Raw genomic sequence first — 25,462 nt, 5'->3', positions numbered from 1 at the left:
AATTATCATTTGAGTCGATAGGTATATCGGTATATGTATTCACATCGGGTTGCCTTTACGTGCTTAGTCGTCGTCTATATCTTGCTTTAGTAATGGAATTTTCATGTATTTTTTCTTTTTTTTTCAGGATCAGTTTACATGCAGAACATCGATCAGCACGAATGAGAACAAAGTGCTTAAGCGCTAAAATAATAAAGAACAATCACTTATCGGTGTTTGGAAACCTTTAAGTTTTAACGAGCGTAGCCGATAAGTCAATTAATTCATAACACAACGTGCGTAGTGCTGCGCCGTTGTCAACATCATATATCGATATCGTCGCGTAGCGCGCGCTCATTTCTCCTGTCTGACAGTTGGTCAGTGCTCGCCGGAGTCGCGCGACTCGGCCAGCACGCCCCGACACAGCCGTGGATAACCTCGGCCAGAGCCCCCTCCCGGTGAAGAGGCTGCACGAAGCGCTTCAGAGTGCGCAAGTGAAGCGGCAGCGGCTCTCCCCCCCGTACCCCGCGACCGGCGCACCCCTGCACCCCATCCACCAGCTGGCCGTGCACCAACACATCAAGGTGCAGCAGAGTATAGTGCAGCAGAGCATCGTGCAGCAGCACCAGCTGAACCTGGCCCACCAGTCGCTGCAGAACCTGCAGGCACAGAGCTTGCAAGCGGTGCAGACGGTGCAGACGACGGGCGCGAGCGTGCAGCAGCCGCCCGGACCCGCGCAGACGCAGGGCGCGCCCTCGCCGCGACCTGCCTCGCCGCAGCATAAGAACATGGAGCTCGCGCTCTGCCAGAGCATGGACTCAGTCAACACCGCCACAACTGAGGAAGAGGTAATTTATACTTTCTTTTTTTTTAATAATAAGAGATTGCTAGTTGATCATCATCATCAATATTCTTTTAAATAGTTACAGTAATAATAACTGATTTTTTTAACATATTCTTATATTTGAAAATTAGAAAGTATTGCGAATCTGAAAACGTCTTCGTTCGTCAATAATCAGAATATATGAATAAGAATCATTATATACGATTCTGGATATATTGAAATTTATCTATTTACTTTTTAAATTACGTTTCTTACTATATATTCAGTAGTTTACCTTCAAATATATAACGAAATAAATATTAACTAATTAGAATGAACACTTTGAATTTGTTCTGTAAAACTTTGTATAAACAAAGACATAGATTTCCGTTTATAATTAATTTAACAATGGCCACTAATGCTATTTGATTTGCTGTGTCGGATGAGACTTTATGTATCATTTAAGTGATTTGTCATCGAACAATCGCAAAGTAATATCAAAGAGGTACGGCGGGAGCTATCACAATGGAGAAAACGCTCGGGTATACAATAAGCATTTACTAACACAATAAAAGGAAATTTTCCTCGCCACTATTGCAGCAGAAATGAAACATTATATATATTGCATTGTAGTTTTTGTCTTCGCTTAGTTATTATAAATAAATTTATAAAACATTAGTAAAAACAGAATATATTTATATCCACTGTGTGACCCATCGTGGTGCGGCATCTATCTGTAAACTCTATACTTGTGACTATGGGATAGATCTCTATAGACTCGCAATGGCCTATTCTGATATCATGACCAGCTAACAAGACAAAATGCGACGTTGTATTACGCCATTAAACATACAATGTTTTAAATTCGAGTGGAAAGTGGGTAACGTAGTGTCTTGCCAAACAGAGTGAAGCTTGTAAAAATATAATGAAATGTAGTTTTCTCAATCTGATGATATACATATAACTTAATTTAGTTACCCCTTAGAAGTACTGGAAAAATATATAGAGTCCCGCGCTCACACTACATTGACTTTACAATAAAATATCTTTATCGATATGTCAAAAACAGCTCTAGTCTAGTGTTGCAATTGCGTTTTATTTCTGTACAATGGCTAACGTTGTGCTAAGATGATAAGTCTTGTAATATTGAATCTATTTATGAACTAGTTTTTATAATGAAACGTCATACTATACTGCATATTTTTAAAGTATGCATATAAAATATGCAATAATATACTGCATATTTTAAATAATTATTATTTTATTAAAAGTGAATTATTTTTTTTTCAATATATTTTTTTATGGTTTCTATGTTTTTTTTGTAATTAATTTGAAAATACAGCGTAGATATTTCTTTCTAAGGTATATTACGACTACCATGTATTTAGCGAATATATGAAATAGTCTAGCTGTCGTCTGCCAAATAATAACCGTAAAAGCTCGTAAAAGACACCGTGTCTATTGAATTACATTTTTTATATTTTGGTTTAGTTCACTAATTAGATTTCGTCATATACGTTTTCACATATTTGTGATCGATATCAATCATTCTCTACCTCTAGGTATACCTACTAATACAAAAAAGGCAAATACGACATGTTTTAAATAACATCATCCGTTTCACTGCCCTTTTGAAGTAACCAACAACACAATTACTTTAAATCACATTCCGAAGAAATAAAATTCTTCTAGAAGTTAACAGTAAAAGCGAACGTAGCCTTAAAGGAATAGCGATAAATTCTTCAACATGAACCGCCAGCAGGCGAGAAGTGGGCAGCGGTTGTGTTAGCGAGACAAATAGAGTGGATGTCGCCCGCCTCGTCCCGTGCGGGGGCAGCTTTATAAATTGATTCCTATCCACTAGCGTTGTTTCTCCCTTTGTTATGAAAAACTGTAAATACATCTAAGTAGAGGGTGCTTAGTTGTGATTTCAGCATGAAAATTGTGAATGGAATGCTTTGAAAAGTGTATTTTGTGTTTTGATTTGCATTGGCTCACTTTTCATTTGACTTTTATTGCGCATTATGCTATTATGCGGAAACTAGTGCGTGAATTTTCATATAAATTAACAAGATTGTTATCTAAAATCGTGTTTATTAGAGGTCGCTTATTAATAATTAAACAAAAGAAATGAACAAAAAAAATAGTTATTTTTGATATCCTATATTTTAGGAAAAGTAAACAGTTAAAAATTTAATGAGGACATACAATATTACTTTTAGCTTTTTACAAAATTAATAAAAATTTAATCATAGCGGGATTAGAACCTGCGCCTCTTGAAAAGTCTCCCATACACACTTAAATATATCATAAATATTCTTTCCATCGATAATTCAAAGTAATTATGGGTAGCGGAAATTTGTAAAAATTACAGAGATGCCAACAAGATAAATAAGTTGTAACATGCGTATCTGAAGTTCGAGGTAGCTTTATACGGCGAAGTTATATTTAAGGGCTATATGCAAAGTAGATTCCAGCCCACAGTCATAACATAAACTGCGAAATAATAATTAATTTGAAAGTTCTCGTTACGCGAAGCGAGTTTGTCCAGCGCGTTTAGAAGTTGTCTGCGTCGCTTTGATGTGAACTCATGCACTAAGGAAAGGGGAAGGATTACAGGCGAAACCCTTTGCAAGTAGTGTGGGCGCAATCACTCAAGCGATTGATACAGCCGCACCAAGGCATGTCATACTTGCGCGTTATGGGCACCAGGTGGAACATTCTGTGGGCTAACTATCTTTAACATATATTTATGGATTTATAATACATGTATGTATTAATAATATATGTAGGTATATAAGAAAAAAAATAAGTAATTCTGTTAAGCACAATATTTTAAAAATATATTGGATATATTCAATACTTTTAGAAATATACTAGGAAAAAAAAGTATTTGCGTACGTGAATCTTGTAAATTATATAATATCCATTTATAATGTAGTATAGTTTTAATGTACGGATTATAAATAAAATATAACTGTTTTTAGACTCTACACGATTAGCAGACTCTATTGTAGTATGTACTTGTATGTAGTACCAACCTGTATCTAAAATAGCCCCTAATCATACAAGTTCATAGCAAGAATATTTTAAATTTTCCCCATAGCAAAGTTTCTGAAAATATGCAATAAAGTATCTTATATAAATATATCTATTGGAAGTTTGTACACGAAAATCTGTTTCAACGTTTCTCAAAAGTCCTTAACGAGAACTTACGTTTCTGTCGTAATCGTAGTGCAGTCGAATGGAGTGGACTCACAGATTGATGTCATTTTTGATGATCACTAGGCAACTTTCCAAATGCGTGAACGTTGAAATTATGTTGAAAATGACCGCAGTCAGACACCACGGGAAATAGGATTTTATCGTCAGTATCTTATAGAACACATCTTGCAATCAACCGCGGGTCACTTGTTTTCAATTTATTGGAATTTATAAATCAATGTCTTTATTTGCCTTGTATCAATATAAAGTAGGTCAAACACACTAAAGAGTAACGTATGGATGGATATAATATTATATACCTTTTAAAAATTTTAACTCGATAACTTTAAAATAATACACGAACAGAAAATTTTCGGTATTCTTTATAAGAATAGGTTTTTCATCACATGAAAATTTAAGCGTGTTTCAACAATTGTGGAAGCTAACAAACTCAAACCTCCAGGCATAAATTATTATTTGGTCTAGACCAAACAATATGTGAATTCAGATTGAATAGCTAAGTAGCTGCATGGTTTGTATTATATTAATATTTTATTTCCATGAAACCCAATGTTTAATTGTTATACTCGTATAGTATATATAAATAAAGTGTATATAACGTATATCCCAAAACTTGTTGACGTATTAATGTTGGAATTCTTTGAAAAAAAGTAAAGGAAATTCTTATACAATAATTTTATAAATAAAAAATTAAATAAACCAACTTCACGCTGTATCCCGCACACTAGGGTAGGCAGAGGGAACCTAGGGTTAAGACACTCCGTTTTCAAATTACCGCCGATTTTTTTATATAATAGATTAAAGTTTATATTGCTCAGTCTCCTTCTATTATTATTTTCATTCACGTATCCATTCTACCCACTTTGTAATAGTAGTGTATTATAGTGTTCCGCAAAACATGGTAGATGTAAAGATAATAACTGGTTGACGTGAGGCAGTGAGGCAGCGAGGCAGGGGTGCTGACGGGCGCGGTCGGCGCCGGCGGGTCTGCCTTCACTGGCGCCAGCACTGTCTAGCGTCACTTTAAATGTTTGCTAGGGTTTTATATTTACATTTGAGGAGCTCCTTGTGTCTAAATATAGCAACATTGTAGGAAATAGGTTATATGGTTTTTTATAAAGTAATTAATACTAATCTTAAAATATAATAAAATATTTTTTGCAATTCATATACAATAAACAAACGAGAACTTGAACTGTTTTTATGCAATGGTTGCAGAACAAAAATAGAAAGAATTAACAATAAATAAATAGTAAAGATAAGAGTAGAACAATATATTATATTATTCAATTTATTAAACGTACCTGAAAATATTATCTTCATATTTATGTAAATACCACTAAGCTATTTCAATTTAATGATATTCTTAAGTACCTGTTATAAAGACGTCTGATGATAACCCCTTTCCAGGATCGGATCGCCGATCGATTGACCAACTAGTCGCGGGAATCGGGTAACGGCCGCGCAGACAGTAGGTACCTGTAAGGTTTCCTGAAACCTGTAACTACTTTTGTTTTAGTTTGTTCACATGTTGCAACACTTTGTGATTGTTACTGTAATTATAACTTTAGTAGAGTTTTATGTACAATTTTTTTATTTATTTTTACATTTAAAAAGTCAAACCTGTATAAAATGTAACAGCTCTACACGTATTAATTAGTACTAGAAATGACTTTTTATATCTCTATCTATAAAGAAATATTTTTTATTCTAATTTACAAATGTAAATAAAAAATAATAAATAGGTATACAGTAAACTAAAAAAATCCAAATGCTTAAGAACTCTAAAATACCGCTCGCGCGATATCTCCATTGCCACTGAAGAGAAAATTATTAAATCACTCGAACTCGATCGCGGGGACATTCTTCGAACGAATTGAACAGAAGAACTCTCGTAGAGCGGAATATAGACACCTCAACCGCTCCAACAGTTTGTCCATCTAATTTGTTCGGCGGCGCTCGACTGTAAAAACAAATAGCCTTCTCACATTCCCCCTTCTCAACAATAAAGACAGATATATTCTGATAAAGAGAGGAAAAAGAAGTTCAGTTTCTTTAGAGTTGGTTTTGCGATTTGTCAATGTACTATCGCAAGTTAACTTACTTTAGTTTTGCTGATCACCTAGTCTTATTTGTTCTATATTAGGTGGTCCCTTTGTAATTATTAATCATGCTTCATCTAATGCTCTCGGTTTGGGGTTAGTCGTGGCAAAGTTTTAATTGAATTTGTTTGTCGATTTTGACTTTTTGACGGGAGCGTGTTGCGGCTTCAGAACAATTTTTAGGTAACGCTTTACAGAATTTCGCTTATGAATTCACCTGTCCCCCAACTTTATTATACGTTGATGTTTTCGAAGGAATATATCAACTTTAATTTAATTATAAATAAAGAAAATTGTTTTATAATTAAAGTTTATATTTTAAATTGTATTTAATTAACCGAATTAAATTCATACATTTCGATATCATTTCAATTCCAGTCCTCCAATTTTGAGACCAGTCGTGACACAGGGCACACAGTGTGACTGTAAATGCATTGATTCCAATTTTTTTTCCATTCATTTCTTCTGGTGTCACCAAAGTGCAGCGTTGTGTCCTGCCACTTACCACGCAATACTTCCAGAATTCGGCAGAAAATGTGGAACGGAGTGTCTTAACACTTTTCTTTTTTCCTCTGTCATGCTGTGTGCGGGATACATGGTGAAACTGAAAAAATAATTCAAAACTTCCTAAGAATCCCATACTTGAGTAATTATCTGCCTGACATTCTCAGGACTTAAAGCAATGTATAAACTATTCTTTTATTCTTCACATTCTTACTCTTTGTAAGATATTAAATTGTTTCAATTTATGTTAGCGTTTTATTAAGTATACCGCGTTCGTAGAATGTCTGCTACATATTGTTGGGAAGTTACTTTCATTGTGTTTTTGCGTGTAACTTGAGGTTGTTTCACAGAATTATATGTGTTGTTGACTATTATTTTTAGGCAAGTTATATATAACATCTTGAATGCTTTTCCAAAAAGTGATTTTGTTTTATGAACTTGCTTTACTTCTCCGAATTTAGACATGGATAACTTAAAACAAAGAAAGTATATTATTTTATTTCCTCAACTATGAACAAACGTTTGAACAACTATCACTAAGAGAAATGATCTCAATTAATATGTCATGTCTATAAAGCTGAGGGAAACAGCAATATCGGCTTAAAGCGTGAACAATGGAATGGGCGCAGAGGCTCAGCCAATAACTGTTGCTTGATTCCTCTAACGTTTTGCACCTCGGATTACCAACGCCACGTGTAAACAGAAACTTCACTTCGTCCTGTTCGTTTCGCTACAAGCTGTAGAGGGTGGGATTTATATTTCTTGTTAATGAAATATTTTCAAGTAACTATTCTATCCACAACTATTCGGTATATTAATTTTGCATATTCGAATAATAATGTTTAAGCTTTTGCATAGCTTTTAGTTTTAAAGATTTCTTAAGTTATTGCTTATTTTTTTATATTTAAAATTATGATATAATATAAATTTAGCGTATATAAAAGTGAACAGTCAAGGTATAAAGCAAAAGATCTATAGAGTAAATGGAAAGTGGAGCATATAGTGGTAAGCGTTTCCATTGCTGCTCCACTGCCCTGTAAAGGATGTAGCTCGATTATGTTTCTACGTTTAATTATAGATCAGACTGAAGTTAATAATTTTAACCGACTTTGTTTTAGAACCAAATACAGTTAACGAAATAGTTCTGTTCTTTTTCTCAGCCTGTATATTTATATTAGGCTAATTTTAAGGCTTTCTTTTATTTATATACGTTGTTTAGAAACGCTTACATTGCGTATAATTGAAAAAAATTGACATATTTTTTATGGTAGTAATTGAATCTGACCGATTATAGAATTAGCAGTTTTTATTGTGTATAGCAATTCGTAGAACGCTAGTGAAGTAATTAAGAGTACTCAGTGTAGTAGGTATTTATTGTGTACTGTGCAAGTACCTTGGCTACCAGCCAAGCAGACTTAGAGCTTCGTGAATCGTACTAATGTGCTTAAGTCGCTAGTATTTGAATGTGACGAATTAACTGAAATAAATAAACAAAAAATATTTAAAATCTGAAATATCCACTTTACAGGCTTGTAGTATTTACCATAAATGAAAAAGAGCGAACAATGTCGACAGGGACCGAACGAACTGTACTATTATACCAAATGCAAGACGAAAAACGGGGCCCGCATTGTGAGCAGAAAATCGAACTTGAATGTCGCGAGACGAAAGGCTCTTTGTGCACAATCAATGGCCCCTCGATTGCTGATAACTTTCTTTGCAGTCTAGAAGTTTGAGTTGGAAACTGCTGGCGGGTATCCGTTCTAGAGTTCTTGTGAGCAGTTTCTAATAATGAAACTGAATCAGATATAGCAATAAATGTATTTATCTTGTGTCTTGTAGGGATAAGTTCTAAGAGGGAAGACAATTAGCGACTAGATTGTCTTTTTGTGACGTGGAAACGGAAAAATCTTGTATTTCTCTTTTTATAGATTCTCATATGAAAGCGAAATTAGGGCTATTGTTAAGTTTTGTTAGAGATACAGAGGTACCTTTTAGTATCTATTGAAATGTCATTTCTAATGTAAGTCACGTTTAATCTTTCTTTTAGGACTTATTCGTATATTAGGTAAGTATACTGTTGGAAATTAATTTATTATCATATTATAACATTAAAATATTTTTCTTAAAAATCAAAACATATTTAATAATCCAATTTATGAAATTCTTATATGAATGAACGATGATTTGACGTCGCTAGTCTACATATTATGTGTAGGTACTTATACTTAGAGTTTAGCTTACATAGCATTATGCTTTAAAACTTTAATAGGGATATTAACAACGATTATAATTCAAAATCTGGGGGCATTACTGCAGAAATTAAGATGTAGCTTCGTAGCGGTCACGTACAGGGTCGCCTTGGTGGTAACACGAAGGAGCTCATCGGTCTGGCTCGTTAAGCGTCGGAGCGTGCTTTTATTACAGCAAAGCGTGCGCCGCGCGCAGGCGACACTTGAATATTAAAACATCAACTCTAGGTCATACATATTGCCCCGAAGCCGATTGTAATCGAGCGTACAGATGAGAGTCACGCACGGTTCGACTCTCCTCTCCGACTCGCCACGTCAGACGACGACCGCAATTTGTCGAGGTGAATAATTTCATCTCTGATGATGTGCCCGAGTGAGAGGCGACGTGCCGTTTGCTATACATCAAACCGGCGATAGGCAAAGGAAACATTCACTATGAATGTTATTTGGAAGGTAGATTGTAGGCAGTTTCCTGATTCTCGTCTCTTTGTATAAAATATGTTGAAACCAATGATATTTCACGCATTTCCAAATTATGAAAAGTTACATGTAAGCATCAAACTTCAAAAAGATTTTGTAATATACAAAGGTAATATTTCTTATTAAACAAAATAAATATTCTATAGTTAGTGACTTTATATTTATTTTGATTTACAGATCATCGTACTATTATCTATTTTAATTGTGCTTAAATAATAATTATGTATTAACATCCCAATAAGATTCTAATTAGATATGAATCACATTTTTAATGTAAAAGAAATCAGTTATGATAAAGGTTACTTGTAAATAGTTCTGAAAATAGTTATAAATACCACCTGCATTTACTACTGAATTCGTTAGTTTGTTATAGCTACTAAGAAGACGATAAACCAAAGTAATTACGCTCCAGATAAAATGTATCACAATGGAAATGTATTATAGTGATGCGATGTTGCAGACATTATTGATGGGCAAGAATCCACTACAGCTGTTCTAATGTGTTCCGTTGAGTGTTCGTCCGAGTCGATAATTACTTACAATGTAATTACGAAGTGTGCCAACGGGCACTGGGCGCTGGGCAGTGCCCGACTGCTTGCCCCGGCACTATTGGATACATATTTGATCGGTTTATGCGGTCAATTTAGTCGATGCTATGCGAGACCTACATACGCACTCAGGGTCGTGAATGTATGCGTTATTGATTATGATTCTATAATGCTGCTTGGATATTAATGAGGAACCCATTGCTTATTTAGGAAAAGGAGACCTGTGAAAGTTAATATTTAATAAAATATATTATTTCTTTACTACTACACTTTATAAGAGCCCTTATTAGAAATACAAATCATACCTACACGTAAATTCGGCATCGTAGTTATATAATTGAATTTATGACCATTTCACACATTAGAATTTCACGAGTGTACTTCAATGTATTGAAGCTGACTAACTTAAATATTTTTCATATAATAATTAACTTTGCAATTACTTAGTAATATAAAAAAACGCTATGTTTATCCATATTTTCTGGCAAAGCCCTAAATCCTACCTACGATTGTAATATCACGTACGTTTTAAAATATCCTTGAAGAATTTTGTAAAAGAATACAGGGGCACTCCCCTTGGGTTTGCTTTAAATGTTTTGTGGATGTAATGCAACATAAAATCGACCCTTATCCTGACATATGATTTTTTTGATGCTCACTATAGAATCAGAACTACTAAGACTTGATATTATAGGTAATACTCGACATACGTATGAGCTGTAATTTAAATTATTAAATACAATTCAACTTATGTCTAGAGTAGAAAGTGTCATTGAATTGAACTCACAACCTATCTCGATTACAGTAATGCCCTTGTCCACAGCGCCACGACTGGTCTCTAATACGTGTTTAATTAGCAAGCATACTATCTGTCACTCATCTCTACTGTCACAATACCATTCCATTGTTCTTTTATAAAAACGCAATAAAGAGCACGGAAGTGGAATAACAAATACATTAACAATATTACATTTAATCCCCCTGATGCGTTTCGAGATCATCCGGTAGTGCGGACGTCGACGGCGCGCCACAAAAGGTGCTATGATTTACAACGCATACAATATGAGAGGGCTCGCCACATTGACTGAGTGCGACTCTTCATATTATATTCTGGATTTTTTTTTTGTTATGTTTTGTAAGTTGTAGAAAAAGGTAGAGTTAGCTTGTTTGAGTTATTCTCTTATCATGATTAACATGTAACTTGAGGTTAGTCGCGGTGCAGGGGCACAAACGTGCAACTGTAAAATGATAGGTTATAGATTCGATTTCCACTCGAGAAAATGGAATATTTAATATTTTATTTCCTCTCTCTGACAGCTAGGCATAGCGCAGCTTCAAGTTCCGCCACTCAACAGGCAATGCCATCAGAATTCGGCGGAAATGGGGAACGGAAGTATCTTAAAGAGAATGGATTGTCATAATACTAGGTTCCCAGGTTAACTCTGCCTACCTTTCTACTTGCGGAGTAAAGCGTAAAGCTAAAAACATGTTACATTTAACATTGTAACCCAGTATTACGGGACCAGTTGTGTCTACATTATTGATAATCTTGTTATTTTACTACTAGTAACCCATCAACTATGAATCTAACAATAGGGTAAAAAGTAAAAACATAAATAAATGCAAAAAAACTATTTATTCCATTATAGATTATAAACTTAATTGTTTGCAATCGACTTGCAAATATCTTTTGTTCTCTTACATTAATTCAAAGAAAAATACACGTTTATTATAATTATGTACCTAAGTAAAGAATTACTTTTTTATGTTAAACTATATTTTATATTTCTTGTTAACTCTTGACAGCTATAAAAATAACAGTCGTATGCGAAAACACCCCATACCAAAACAGTCTGTATCGTAGTTATTCACTGTGGGCGCGATATTAACATTCGGAGCACATATTGCGGAGTGCGTCTTACTGCCACGAGTCTTATTATATGATTATTACTAGTTTCTACTTGCGACTTCGCGCGGCTTATGTTTGCATTTATTTATTTTATGTAGGTAGGTACAGTATTGATTTGTAATATGATCAAATTAAATAATGTTACTGCTTTTCATGATTTCGTTAATATTAGACGCATACCTTAAAGCTTCTTTTTGGCAATAATTATACCTCATTCGATCGAGGTATATTTATAATTGAAATTTGGGCACATCACTAGATGATTTAACAAAAATAAAATTGGGTGCCTCTATCCAAGACATAGTAGGCTCATAATATGTTTCTAAGCAAATATTTAATTACACAGATAATATACAGAAAAATTATAAACGTATAATTGTTACATGCCACATAATATAAAAGTCATACATACATAGATACATAGTACGACAGAATGAAAAGCTGTAGGTAATATTTTATAATTTCCTAAAGGAAGCTAGTTTAATGACAATATATTGCAAGTATATGCTTTCGCCTCGATCTGCGTCATAGGAAAGAAATGGCTGTGAGGTATATGGAACGATAACTATCTAAACTAAGATTAAGTAAGATTGCATGCTTCTGTTGTGGAATTAACAAAAAAATAATATTAACATATTTTTACATAAGTTTTTAATAGCTATATACTTCATACTATTAGCGCCTACATGTTTCAATATAGTAATTGTAGTTTACGGAAATTTGTTAAGATATATATTATATATACTTATATTAATCATCTCTGTGAAATTAATATTCAGAATATAAGCGATGTTTCAAACTATCTTATGTAATACAATTTTATATGGATACGTATTTTTACATTGTTGCTTGTAACTAAATTGATTCTTAATTGGATATTTGAAATTCAGATTACGCTAATTTTGTACGCTTGCACATTGTTGTATGTTCATGATGACCACATAAGTAATGTCAAGGAAACGTACTTATGGTGTTTCGTTGTAATATAGCAGATGGCTACAAATTTAGCTCTATTACTAAGTAAGTAGCAATTGCGCTTTCGCAATTTTACAATTTATTTTGAGTCTCTAATTACATGTGTGCTATTTTAGCGCAGCATAGGAAATACCAATTAGCAGTAATTGTTGGTGGTGGCGTTGGAAAAATATATATACCGGCCGGTTCGATTAATTAAGTCCTACGTGCGCAGCGATGTCGTGTCGTAGGCGCTGTTATCATCAAAATTTATGTTACTAGCGGATTAACGTCATATACAAAACCCACAAAACTCCATATCGACTAAGACTTAAAATTATTCAAGCGCCTAATATCTCGTAGGTATACGATTTCTCTACATGTTTCAACAATATGAATATCAGGTTTGTCACTATCATTCTGATATAAAGTAAAGATTTCCCACAAATGATATAGAAAGCCACGAAAGCGCTGTGCGGGTGGTGCATCTAATCAGCTTATTTGCCGACACGAGCTCAAAGAACGTGATTCAATAATGTGCAATGTGTGCAGTGCTTTAACGATGCGTGGATATCGGGTGGCATCCACGTACTATGATCGATTCTATTTCAACGGCGTAAAGACTGAAACTTCAGGTTTCATTTAACTTTTCGTCCACAGTGAGGCGTTCCGTACGTATATCGATGTCTCGCGACAGTTGGCGCGCGACCAACGCGTTGTCGTTAGATGCCGATTGACCATTTCGTTTTATTTTATGCTCTCATCAGGACCTTTACAGATAAATTACTGCTAAACTCAAGAAATAGAACGAATAACTGCCTCCTAGAGGGTATTTTCATTATTTGTGATTTATGCATATTACCTACATGTATGTTCCCTTTTTATGATGTTCACCGAAATGGATTGATCATTTATATTTATTTTATAAATAAAAACAGATAGTAGATTTTTGATATCTTTAAATTAGTTATTTTTTATTTATTGGGTATATTTTCTGTAATTAAATAATAATTTATTATATTTTCCTTTATGTCAAACAAAAACACCGCCATCACTTTAATGTTTTTACTTATAATTTATCTTTAATATATTTACTTTAATAATAATCATTAATAACGCTTAAATAAAAATAAACTTACTATCAATATATATTAATTTAGTCTTGGGACATAATTCTGCAAAAGATTGGATAAGATAAAATAATATGGAAAATCCGAATATATCGTCGCTTTTCTGCGGGTTGTGCTTATTATGTAAATGCGACCCCGATGTGTTTTGTTGGTAAATTGTGGCGCAACACACGAACCCCGAAATAAATTCTATAAAATAGTTGTAGAGTTTATAGTGAAAATATTGCTTATAAACGCTCAAGGCAACCCAAAGTGAGATTTACTTTCAACTTCCAAACCCTAATTATAATAAAATAATATTGTATTTCACTTCGCAATATTGTTATAAAATTGTTAGTATATAGAGACGCTATTTACGCTTAAATGGAGAATTCGTATGTTACGTTTGTAGATAAATTCCAGATGAGAATCGAACTCAAAGCCATCATGTGCAATCAGCTACGACAAATTGACCGTACATGCATGTATGTCACATATAGTATATGTATGGTGTCTGTATTATATGTATTGTGTTGTTATTTTGAGTGAAGTACGTGATCAGCTTTACGCTGTATCAAAGCAAAGCAGGATAGGCAAAGGGAATCTGGTGTTAAGCGACTCGGATTCCCACTTTCCGCCGAATTCTGGAAGCCTTGCGTGTAGAGTGGCGGAACTCACCGCCGCGCTTTGCCTCGACACCAGAGCAAAGGCATGAAAATATAAATTTAAATAAATATTTCGTTTCGTTGAGTGGGAATGGAACCCATAACCAGTCACTTATTTAAACCGTCAGTTAAGTACGTTTAGTATGTGATATTGTGCAAACAGAATGCAACAAACATTCGACAGCAAGTTTTATAATGTACTCGTAGATTGATCTGATATTATAGAACAGTCTAGGCAGCTTACCATAATATTATTTGTTGTGCAAGTACCTAATACACGGTGTACGTATAAAGAATGACAATTGGTATTACACCCACGTCGTTATCAAGGTCGTGTGTTAGTGCGTTGTTGATATTATCGTTAGAACATGTTTTTAGTTTGCATTCGTAAGGGCCTAACGCTAATGAAATGAAAACGTTTATACTTGATGCTCATTTGATAATTTAATATTAAAATTATATACTAAATATTTAAAAATATTATATCTAAGTCGCGGTTGCAGTATAGTTTAGTATTAACTATTATTTTTAGTTTTATAACTAGGTACTCTAAATAATCTTAGGAAATTATTTTCATCTCTAGTGGATTATATATTTAAATTGGTAATACTAACTGGATATTAAACTATTATAGTTTGAGATAACATAAATTGTCGCAAAACTTTGCAGAAGATTTATTTTATGTCTGGCTAGGCAAATCGTGAAGTTGGATTTCAACAACTAGCAATATCTCTATAATCGCAGCAGATAGTAATAAGCCTTAGGTGATGGACTCAATATCCACACAGGATATAAACTGTTTATTAAACTATTAAATTACAATGAATAAAATGATTCATGCATCCCTAGCGGGCTAGTCAGAAAGAAAGGAATGCCAAACATCCAGTATACTTTGATCCTCCCGCAGGGGGCGCCCTTACAGTCGTCGACTTCCTCACAGGCAGCCACTTAGTGCTTGCATTTCTTCAGGGACAGAGTACCCTCTTCCCTACCCAACCGGTGTCGCTGTAAAAGCCAATAGGGCTAACAGCATTATCCACATGTTCGAAAAAAAAAAATACTTTGATACTGTGTTTTCGAAGGCAACCGAGGTTTCTCCTACCTCTCTTTCCGCTCACTTTTTCTTCATAATTCTTTTTGCCATTCTTTCATCACAAATTGTATCTTTAAACTAAATTATTAACATAAACTATGTTCTATATCCTAAGACTTGGCAATCTATGTAGAGCTAGCTATTCTGCCTCGCTTACTTAGCCACATGGATATGTCGCGGCCACTCCAGCGAGCGACGTGTCCAACTCCAGTGCGTCTGAAACCTCCCAGTGCAGCGTGTAATCGAGCCAAATATGAGCGCGTAATTGCTTATTTGCCTCATTTCGGATCCACTCGCGATCGTGTCCGCGCCCAGCGAAATGTGATCCGCCCGTGCGCTTTTGTTTGATTGACGGGCTGGTGGTTGAGTTGTAGTTCATTTTGTAAACACCACTTTTTGAATAATTAATATATGTATATTGAAATATTCTCAGATGCTTTTCTTCAGTGGTGGAATTTAAGACGACTATAAAATTTTTATAATTAGACTCTGTATCGACAGCAAAAAAAAAATTACTTCTCACATTGTAATTTTATCAACTTGTATGAGATATTAACCACGATAGTTGTATTGTAGCTGAATTATTAAAAATAATACACATGCAAAATACACACTTATGTGTTATTCTGATATTTCTGTGAAGTTTTCTATAAATCCGTTCCGTGGGTATTGCGTGAACTAGGAACTAACAGCCATCCTCGCGAAATTTCACATTTATAAAATTGATGGGAGTATAGTTAAGAATTTAGTGATTTTAATTTTTAATGCATACTTTGTTCTTTCCAGGTAAGGCACATGCTTCTCTTATACTAACGCGACTAGCGCTCTTTAAGGTAAGATTAAAGTGTTATACTGAACTAAGTTGGTAACTAATGCAACTAAATATTTTAGTAGCTCTTAGTATTTGAGTTTTAGTAAAAAAATAGTATTATACAATTATAACCATAATTTAAATTTTCTATATCATCGCCTGTTGAGTTAACGTCGGTATTTTGTACGTGGTGAATTCACAACATAGTGCTGATTTTGCGGTTGTGTACCAACATTCACGTCGCCATCCGTGCGTGCTTTAGTTCTGCCTGTATGGTACCTACTTGTGACGCTCAAAGGTAACTCATGCGAATGTTCCATAATATTATGAATGCACTGAGTGTTTGAGTATTAAATATAATAACATATGTAGAAAATAATATAGTGTAGGTATAGCTTAAAAACAATCGTATAATTTTCTGTTTTGGCGTATCATTTTTGGTAAAGTTTGTTTTAAATATTAATAGCAAGTAAAAAAAACAGCTCCACAATGTATCCTGCATACAGCGGGATATGCAGAAAGAACATAATGTTAAGACACTCCGTTCCCCACTTTCCGCTGAATATTTCGAGACATTGTGCGTTGAGTGGCGGAATTCAACGCCGGGCCTTGGATAGATATACATGGTGTGATATGTAGTTAGATGACACAAAATATCTTTTTATCTCTTAATCCTTCTGCTAATATAAGATTTGTCATTATTTTACAGCGTTGAGAAAATTACACTTTAGATAGTGAGTAATTATATAAATAAAACTAGATAAAGGTACAGAATTTTTACATAATAACATTTTTACACTAAATGTGTCAAAATCAAACCCGTAAATATGTGAAATAAATATCTTTGATGGATGAATATCAAGAAGAATATACAAATATAATTATGTAAAACCATAGCGTAGTTGATATTGTTAATTAAAAACCGAATGCACAAGTAGGAATGTTTTCGATTAAATATTTTGTACGTTTCTCCGAAACAATATAATATAATAAATGACAATGCAAAAAGACAGGTAGACGGACGTAGTGCCAGGGTAGTGTATGGTGCATACGGTGCAAGTATTTCGCAAGCGGTTCCAGTGATATTGCCCAAGACTACAACAATGTATAACGAGTTGCAACAATACTCCGTGGCTCGCTGACGCGTGAATTAAGTACTTGTGCTGTACGCGTACAGTGGTTCGAGGTGATAACTTATCTCTGTTATTGTTTAAGTATGAATTTAATCAGATTTACGCTGTATCCCGCATACAGCAGGGTAGGCAGAGGGAACATAGTGTTTGGAGGCATAGGAACTCAACGCCGCGCTTTGTTTCGACACCAGAGCGAAGAAAATACAAATATTATATATTTAATTTCCGCGAGTGGGAATCGAACCCACAATTTGTTTACAGCCACACTTTATGCCCCTGCACAACGATTATTAAATATAATATTTCAATATAAAGATATTGAACACTTATTGTTGTTTGTGCCTGTGGTTTTGCATGCGAGTGCTATTCTATTTAACCCGCCAATCAATTCGTGACTATCGCTTTATATTTTACCACATACGGAAAGATCACGTTGCGGATTGAATTTTTGCTCTGTCAATGGAATTATATATATTTTTTTTATTTTCGTTCCTCACATTTCAGGCTTCCTGTTTTTGAAATGGCCGTGATATAAAATATTTTAGATAGGAGGAACAATTTTCAGTTTTCAAATATGTTTTTTTAACGATTTTTCGTTATATTTGTCAACAATTGAAACAAGATATTCGTTAGATATGTATATTTATTTATTTATTTATGTTGGTATTGATTGAAGATATTCTTATTGTTAGGGCACCGTACCTACTTTAAAATGAAAAAATGAGTTCATATATGATCACTTTCATTGACGATCTATACATACCTATGTGCAAAAACATTTCAATACCTAAATCAATTAATATAGTATTCCTCATGCATGAGAGATGTAATAATTTTTCCCAATGAAGTAATCATCCATTCACAATGGTAGTCGTTTTGTATGTGCTAGTTCTTAGTTATACGTATGAATTGACAATAGTGGGAAACGGTTACTGAGTTTTAGATTTCTATCACTGTGACCTTAAGCATTTTGAGCTATTAACGCCATTTCTATAACAATGCTAAACAAAACGGTTGCATATTTTTGTTTTTTTTTTTCTACTCATGCATCTTCCGTTGCGTAACTCGTTTCAAAGCATAAAAGAAAATCCCGAAATTTATAATTCTATTACCCATTTTTCAATTGTATTGCGTTTGAAAATAAATTTTCCTATAAAACTTGATGCTTAGTTTAAAACTAAAACAACGAAACAACTGACAACACTAAATAAAGATAATGTTCCGAAGAAAAGGTTAATGAGCGCCACTGAGAGTAATAAAAATATCTTATTTCCGATAATATAACAGGACACAATTATAATCTGTAAGAATTTATAAATAGAAAAGTAGGTATAGATATTCTGTGTATAATATTTATCTACAGAAGTCAAGGCCAGCGACAAACATATCATGCTTGTTTACAAACTATACGTTTCATAATACATTATTAAGGATGCGATAATAGTTGCCTTCCGTTTCGCGTCTCGCTGACATTTACACAAGTTCAACAGATCGATGACTAAGCATTCGCCGTTAAAGGCAAAACCTGTAAAGAAATTTTGTGCTCCGCCATATAGGAAATTTTAGATTATAGATATATTAGATATAAATTATTTTTATTAGTTATTTTATATTAAAATAGAGTAAAATATTGAAAGTTAAGAAAGCGAAATATGATCATTATAAAGTTTTAGCGTTACGCTAGAACAAATGTAAAGAATGATTATTATAATGCATTCGCTGTGAAACTGTATTTGAATAGAACCATCATCCTATTTCATCATTTTCGAAATTTCAGACTGGAGTTAACATTCTCAATGGAAAAGTTATATACACGATGCATGCTTATAGCATTTAGTTTCTATTGTTCCTATTCCACTGCAGATAGTAGTTTTATGTACTCCTGCATGGGAGCCGCGCAATTTTATTAAAAGTATTTGTTTGCATGAGTATATATGCAATTGGAGTAATTTTGAGTTTATATTCTATTGTTTTTATCTGGTAGGTTCTGATAATAATTAAAATTATTACTTGCCGACCAAAATTACATTTGAAATATTTCATTGGAATTGTTGATAGAGCATTGTCTTTTTTGTTGTTTTATAATAACATATTTGTTTTTATACATATTTATAATTTTCAAATGTGTACTGTAACATTAAGCATATAAAAAATATATGCAAAAACTGAATGATATAAAAAACTTTTTATATACGATGCTTTGTATAGCTATACTATTTTTTCAAGGTTATATCAACAACTGAATACTTACAGTGAGCGAAGATGTAATTACGTTAGAAACTTTATCCCACGCCTCAGAGGTTAATATGTTACGCTAATAGACATTGATACCTTTACCTTGTGGATAAATTACCGAGATTAATTTATTTCTCGATGCCAGTTTAGATATTGTTATCGCGTTAAAGTAAGGTCTCGATAGGAACAGAACGATTTACATAGAAATGAAAAGTACGTAGCTGGTTTTTTTTCATCCGGTTTTCACATTTTCGTAGTTTTGAATTTTTTTTTGATTTTAAGTCTATTGTTTTTCTTTTTTTTTATCTTTATAAATATGAAAAGAATACTGTTATCTCATCATCACCTCGACAAAGCATCATATATAAGATGTAGGGCAGTCATCAATCAAATGGCATTGTAACAGTACCTTAGGCCACTTAACTAATGTGATGCGTTGTACAATAGTCAGTATTAGCTTGGTAATGTATAAAGGTGTGGTCCCGCGGAGGTAAGGGCGTGCCTACACGCGAACACCCCATTAGCACCGGCTATATTTCATACACTCATATAAAATGCAAGTGACGCAGTGTCCACATTTATAACAGTGTTGGGTGACATAGGAAAAAATATAATATTCGTGGGGGCATTATTTAGTAGGTAACAGACGGCCAGGAAGGTAAAAAGTTTTGGGTAAACATACATACATAACTGTCTAACTTTTTATTATGAACGTGGTTATGATGGTTTGCGGCCGCGTATTTACTTGTGTAAGGGGTTTTATTTAATTTGGCTAATGTTCTTGTTTGTTTTTCATAAATATTTATATAATAGCATGTAGTAGTCTGAATTATATTATTTTGTTACAATTATGAGCATTACATTTTTTTATTTAATTTTGAAAAATATAAAACACATAACATTTATAGCCCAACTAAGTTAGCAATATTCAAATAGCTAATGGAATTAAAACTAAATCATAAACATCTTAGACTAAAATATTATTTCAGTAACTTAATCCTCCGTTTAGCGTCTAAAGTTACCAAATCCGACTAATATTAGATACGCCAAAATTACTCCTACCCACGCATATATTGCTAGGGCCTATGAAGCGCACAAATACAAGAGGATTTATTGATCCGTTGATAAGGTATCGCCTACGGTCTTATCTATGGTGGCATATTGTTTTTGCTTTATAAAACTTCGTTAATATTAAATCGTCTGCTTTCCCCCTTAATATATTTACCAACTATTTTTTATAGGTCAAAACTAAGGTATTCATATTTGTTCTGCAATTACATTGTAGTAAAAATATACCTTTACGATGAATATGATACCTCTTTGATGCATATTTGAGGGTAGGTAATTCCGTATAATTTATAAAATAGTTTGTAGATTATTTTTATAACAATGATAAACCTGAAGAAAACTTTAGACGCTAATTCTATTGAAATACAAATATGTATACTAAATTTGACTAATGGTTTTTACTTACACTATTTTAATAGGGCATTTTAATATATACTACACATAATATGCTCGTATGTTATACGTTACTTTCAGCTGAAAAGAAGTTGCAATTTAGATTAGTCAGTGTAGTACTCTAAGTCCTGTATGTAATCGGAATGTGTTGAGCGTAATTAGAAAAGTTGGCACTACTGTAGCTTTTAATTAACATAAAGTATCTGAACTTTACTTCTCTGATTGTCACATGAATATACTCGAAACGCGCGAAGTAAAACTGGAAAGGGGCAAAACGACAATAGCACCAACTAACTAAAAAGCCAATTTTTTGAAATGTATGACGGGAACGGATAAAACGTCAAATAACACCAGTGTATATCAACTAGATGTGTATCTACCCCGACAAAAAGTAATATCACAGGAAAAATAATAATAAAACAGCAACAGTATGAGATAGGAATTAGGAGATATGTTGAAGAGTGAGGGAGAGGAAACATATTGTCAAGCACCTGCCACCCTTCACCTGGCGCGAGGTTCGTTCATATTTGATTAGGTTTCGCTGGGACGTCAGTTGTGACTAGGAATGCGAGTTGGAGCAAACTGCTAATGATACTGTCCGTTGCACAAATTACACGACATATTAAGTGCCTTATCAAATCTTATTGCCGTCTCTATTATTCATTTGTTAGTAGCTCGTGTATTGGCAATTGCTTAAGATTCTAATGGGACTAATCAACCGTAAATGTCTTTGGGTGACCTAAGTAACATCCGTTGTTTACTTTTCATTTCATACATACATTTAATAATTGAAATAAGAAAAAAATAATTGATAATTGTTTTAATATTGTAAACTTTAAATTTGTAAATAAAAGGCTAATACTAGTTTCTTTTTACTAATACCTATCTACAAATTTGCGGGACGAGGTGGGAATACTAAACAATAATATAAATAAACAATAAACTAAACAATTTCCCGCAGATGATCGACCCAAATAAATTGTAGAAAATATGATTATTTTTAATATATTTAAGGTTAATTGTGGAAATTGGAAAGGTATGGCTTTTTGATTTGAACACTGTACTTAAGAGTTGTATAAAGCGCTTAAATAAAATGGTTTTGTATAAAGAGCTTAAATAAAATGGTTGTAAAAATTTGTTAGTAGGTTTGAAGTGGTTGCTCTAAGTCATCAAATGCCCGTTAATTCTTACCTCAGGTCAGCTGAGTGGCCGACAATTGTGACCGCAAGCGTGGACGCTCTCACGATGTCCGACCGCACGTCAACTTCAGATCTAGAGTTTTAATATAGCATCATTGAATAAAACTGATTAAATATATTTTTAATTATATATTATTACTGATTAATTTATTACTCAAATCCGTGCAATTAAAAATTCAAAGAACTTATAGTTTTCAATTAAGAATATAATTATATAGACAAATCCTACGAGTATCTGAAACACTATGTTCCATATCAGTAAGATATGGAAACAACACTGAAAATGGTAAAGGTAATAATACCTAGGCAAAGGAATATTAAAAATAAATTTTCTGGTACCAGCAAAATTTATATAGCATAGCATACAAAGCATAAATTTAGCACATTTAACATGTGTAGTGTGTGCATACATATGTACGACTACATATTCATACATATGGATTGGGTTTTCAACATTTTGGGTATATTTATTAATCTTTTTTTCCTTTGCTCATATTTTTTTGTTATTTGGTAATGGGAAACTACAATGTTTAAACAATGTTATTACTTACGTACCATATAAAAACAACTAGAGTGACTCATAGATTTTTAATATGCTAGAATGTAAATTATATTCTAGTTCACCTTGATACACTTTTTTAGTACCTATGCATTAAGCGTGTGAACTAACCTATTTATTTTGTTGGAAACATTAATAATACTACCTTACCGGAAATTTAAATAACTAAAATATATAAGACTTGGCGCTAAAGGTTACTAAAATAGAAATAGGGCACTTCTTTAAATAGTTTTTTTTTCTGAATATTTTAGATGTCTACGAACACTTTGTGCAATTTTTATATTGGAAATTAATTGTAATGTATGTTCAAAATTTTTGGGCTTGCATGTAAACAAAATATATCACGTTTTGAGGTATTAAATTGTAACGAGCACAAATCGCGGCCTAATTCGTATGGAAACTGAGTTTCGGTGGCCGGATGTGCCTGCGGGCGCGGGATTCGACCGGAACTTCCTACCCCGTGTGTTGAGCCTTAGTGGCGGCTTAACTAAGTTATTAATTAATGTCCGCTGTCATCCGGTATTATATGTTTATATTTGCGTAGGCATATGATTTGGACGTGAGATTATCTTTGTTTCATTTAGATAATTACTATACTTACAATACTTATGTTTAAATAGTTTGTTGCTATCCAAATTCTATAAATTAAATTATTGGTAAAATGAAAGTCATAAATAAAAGATTTTTATGTAATTTTCCAGTTAAGTAATTAATTCGTACAAACAAGCAACTTGCGCTAGTGAAAGTGCCCCATAAATCACTTACGTAAGTGATCTGGAGATACGACAGATCGTTTCAAGTATGAACTGTGGCAATCATGGCAACGTTATTTATGACATTAGCAAATATATTAATTATATATAATTATATTATTATTATTTTCATTTCGTTGTGGTGTCGTGGAAAATTCGGCGTTGAACTCCGCCACTCAACACGCAATGCCTCCAGAATTGGGCGGAGAATGAGACCATGCCCATTCTCCGCCCAATGCCTTAACACTAGGTTCCCTTTGATTATACTCCTGCGTGCGGGATAAAGCGTGAAGCTAAATAACACTATGTACCTTATATATATACATAGGTACGAAGTAAGTAATATATAACCACAGGCAAAATGCATGTTTGGTTTTCATCAGTTAACTGCAAATTAACACTCGCTAAGTTTTGTCACAAACAAACAAACAAGTTATGTTTATATTTGCTCGTAGATTGTCATAACGGAAATTGACTAATTACCTACTTGGTGTTTGAAAATATCACTTTATATATTAAGACATATATCGTTCACTAACGTTGGTTCACTTTGACATAATAATTTCATATTTACTTACTTAGAATATAAAATAACTTATTATTATTTAAGACATACCTTTGCTTAATTTGTTTATTATGTGTTTTTTATATTTTTTTTATTTATTATATTTTCTATGTACATCAACATTTTGGTCTTATTGTGTCTAACCTAAGCTTTTTTTAAATATTTAAAGTAGAATGATGTGCAAAAAGCATTTTCTGTTGTTATATCTTCCATTATAGGGCTATTTGAAATATTCCCCTTTAAAACATGACTGTTGTCTGACCTTTCCAAACACGACATTTGGCAACTGGAACGGGGGTTAAATATCAGGTTAATGATCGTCAGTTTATTTCAATTAGCTAATTGAAATTTCTATCCCCTCGCATTTTAGTTTGTCCCTAAAAATCAGCCTGCTATGGCAATTGTTTGCTAAAAACTTAATTTGTTAAAATTGAAATAATATTTAGTTTGTAATTTTTTTTAAATGAAACGATGTTTCATTTATTTTTTGATAATGGCCATTTCTTTGTTGTCCAAAAACTATCAAATCTTTATTTTTTAAAGATATAGGTGTTCTTATTGTGAATATTCGTATTCGTAATAAACTAGACGACCTAGTAACTTTGTGATCTGAACTAAACTATGTTTGTATAGTAGCAGTAATACTAGATCTATGTGTTGATATAATATCTATAAAGTATATTTTACGTCCCTGCGTAGGGGTCGTTGGCATTTAAAGAGGACATATGCCGAGTCACCTGCCGATCCCCCTTTACACGATAACCTCCCCAACACGTGGAAATATTAAATGTTACTTGTTTTGTACTCGGTTGTCATGAGGGTGGTTATTTAAGCCGCACCATAGCACTAATGAATTTCACAAAAGACAATGTTACATTATGGGTTTTTGTTCTTCAAAATTATCTACATGTTATTTTTATAAACATAGATTTTTTTTGTGTTAGTCATTTTCTTAATAGGTCCTCATAATGCACTATCTAATCAATCCAATGAGAAATTAGTGTAACTGCTAGATTTATATTGTTTTCAGATCTAAGTCTGTAAAAGGAAAACAGTAATATTAGGTCTACTACTTCTATTATTGTTGACGCAATTCATGTAACA

The 25,462-nt window shown here is 33.3% G+C and overlaps 1 protein-coding gene across 1 annotated transcript in view; it reads left to right on the top strand.

Annotated features, from left to right (window-relative positions):
* Window positions 1–693: 693 nt before the first annotated feature.
* Window positions 694–25,462, top strand: part of cpo (RNA-binding protein) — a 122,393-nt gene continuing 97,624 nt past the window's right edge. The window contains exon 1 of the mRNA XM_085202437.1: window positions 694–827. Within this exon, the coding sequence (XP_085058563.1) occupies window positions 768–827 (60 nt within the window). The 5' untranslated portion in view covers window positions 694–767. The remainder of the gene's footprint in view (window positions 828–25,462) is intronic.

This window comes from Heliconius melpomene, chromosome 18, assembly GCF_056956725.1.
Source record: "Heliconius melpomene rosina isolate 202511_hmr_F chromosome 18, ASM5695672v1, whole genome shotgun sequence".
Lineage (NCBI taxonomy): Eukaryota > Metazoa > Arthropoda > Insecta > Lepidoptera > Nymphalidae > Heliconius > Heliconius melpomene.
Note: the sequence above shows the minus strand (reverse complement) of the source record. Positions and strands in the feature narration are given on the sequence as shown.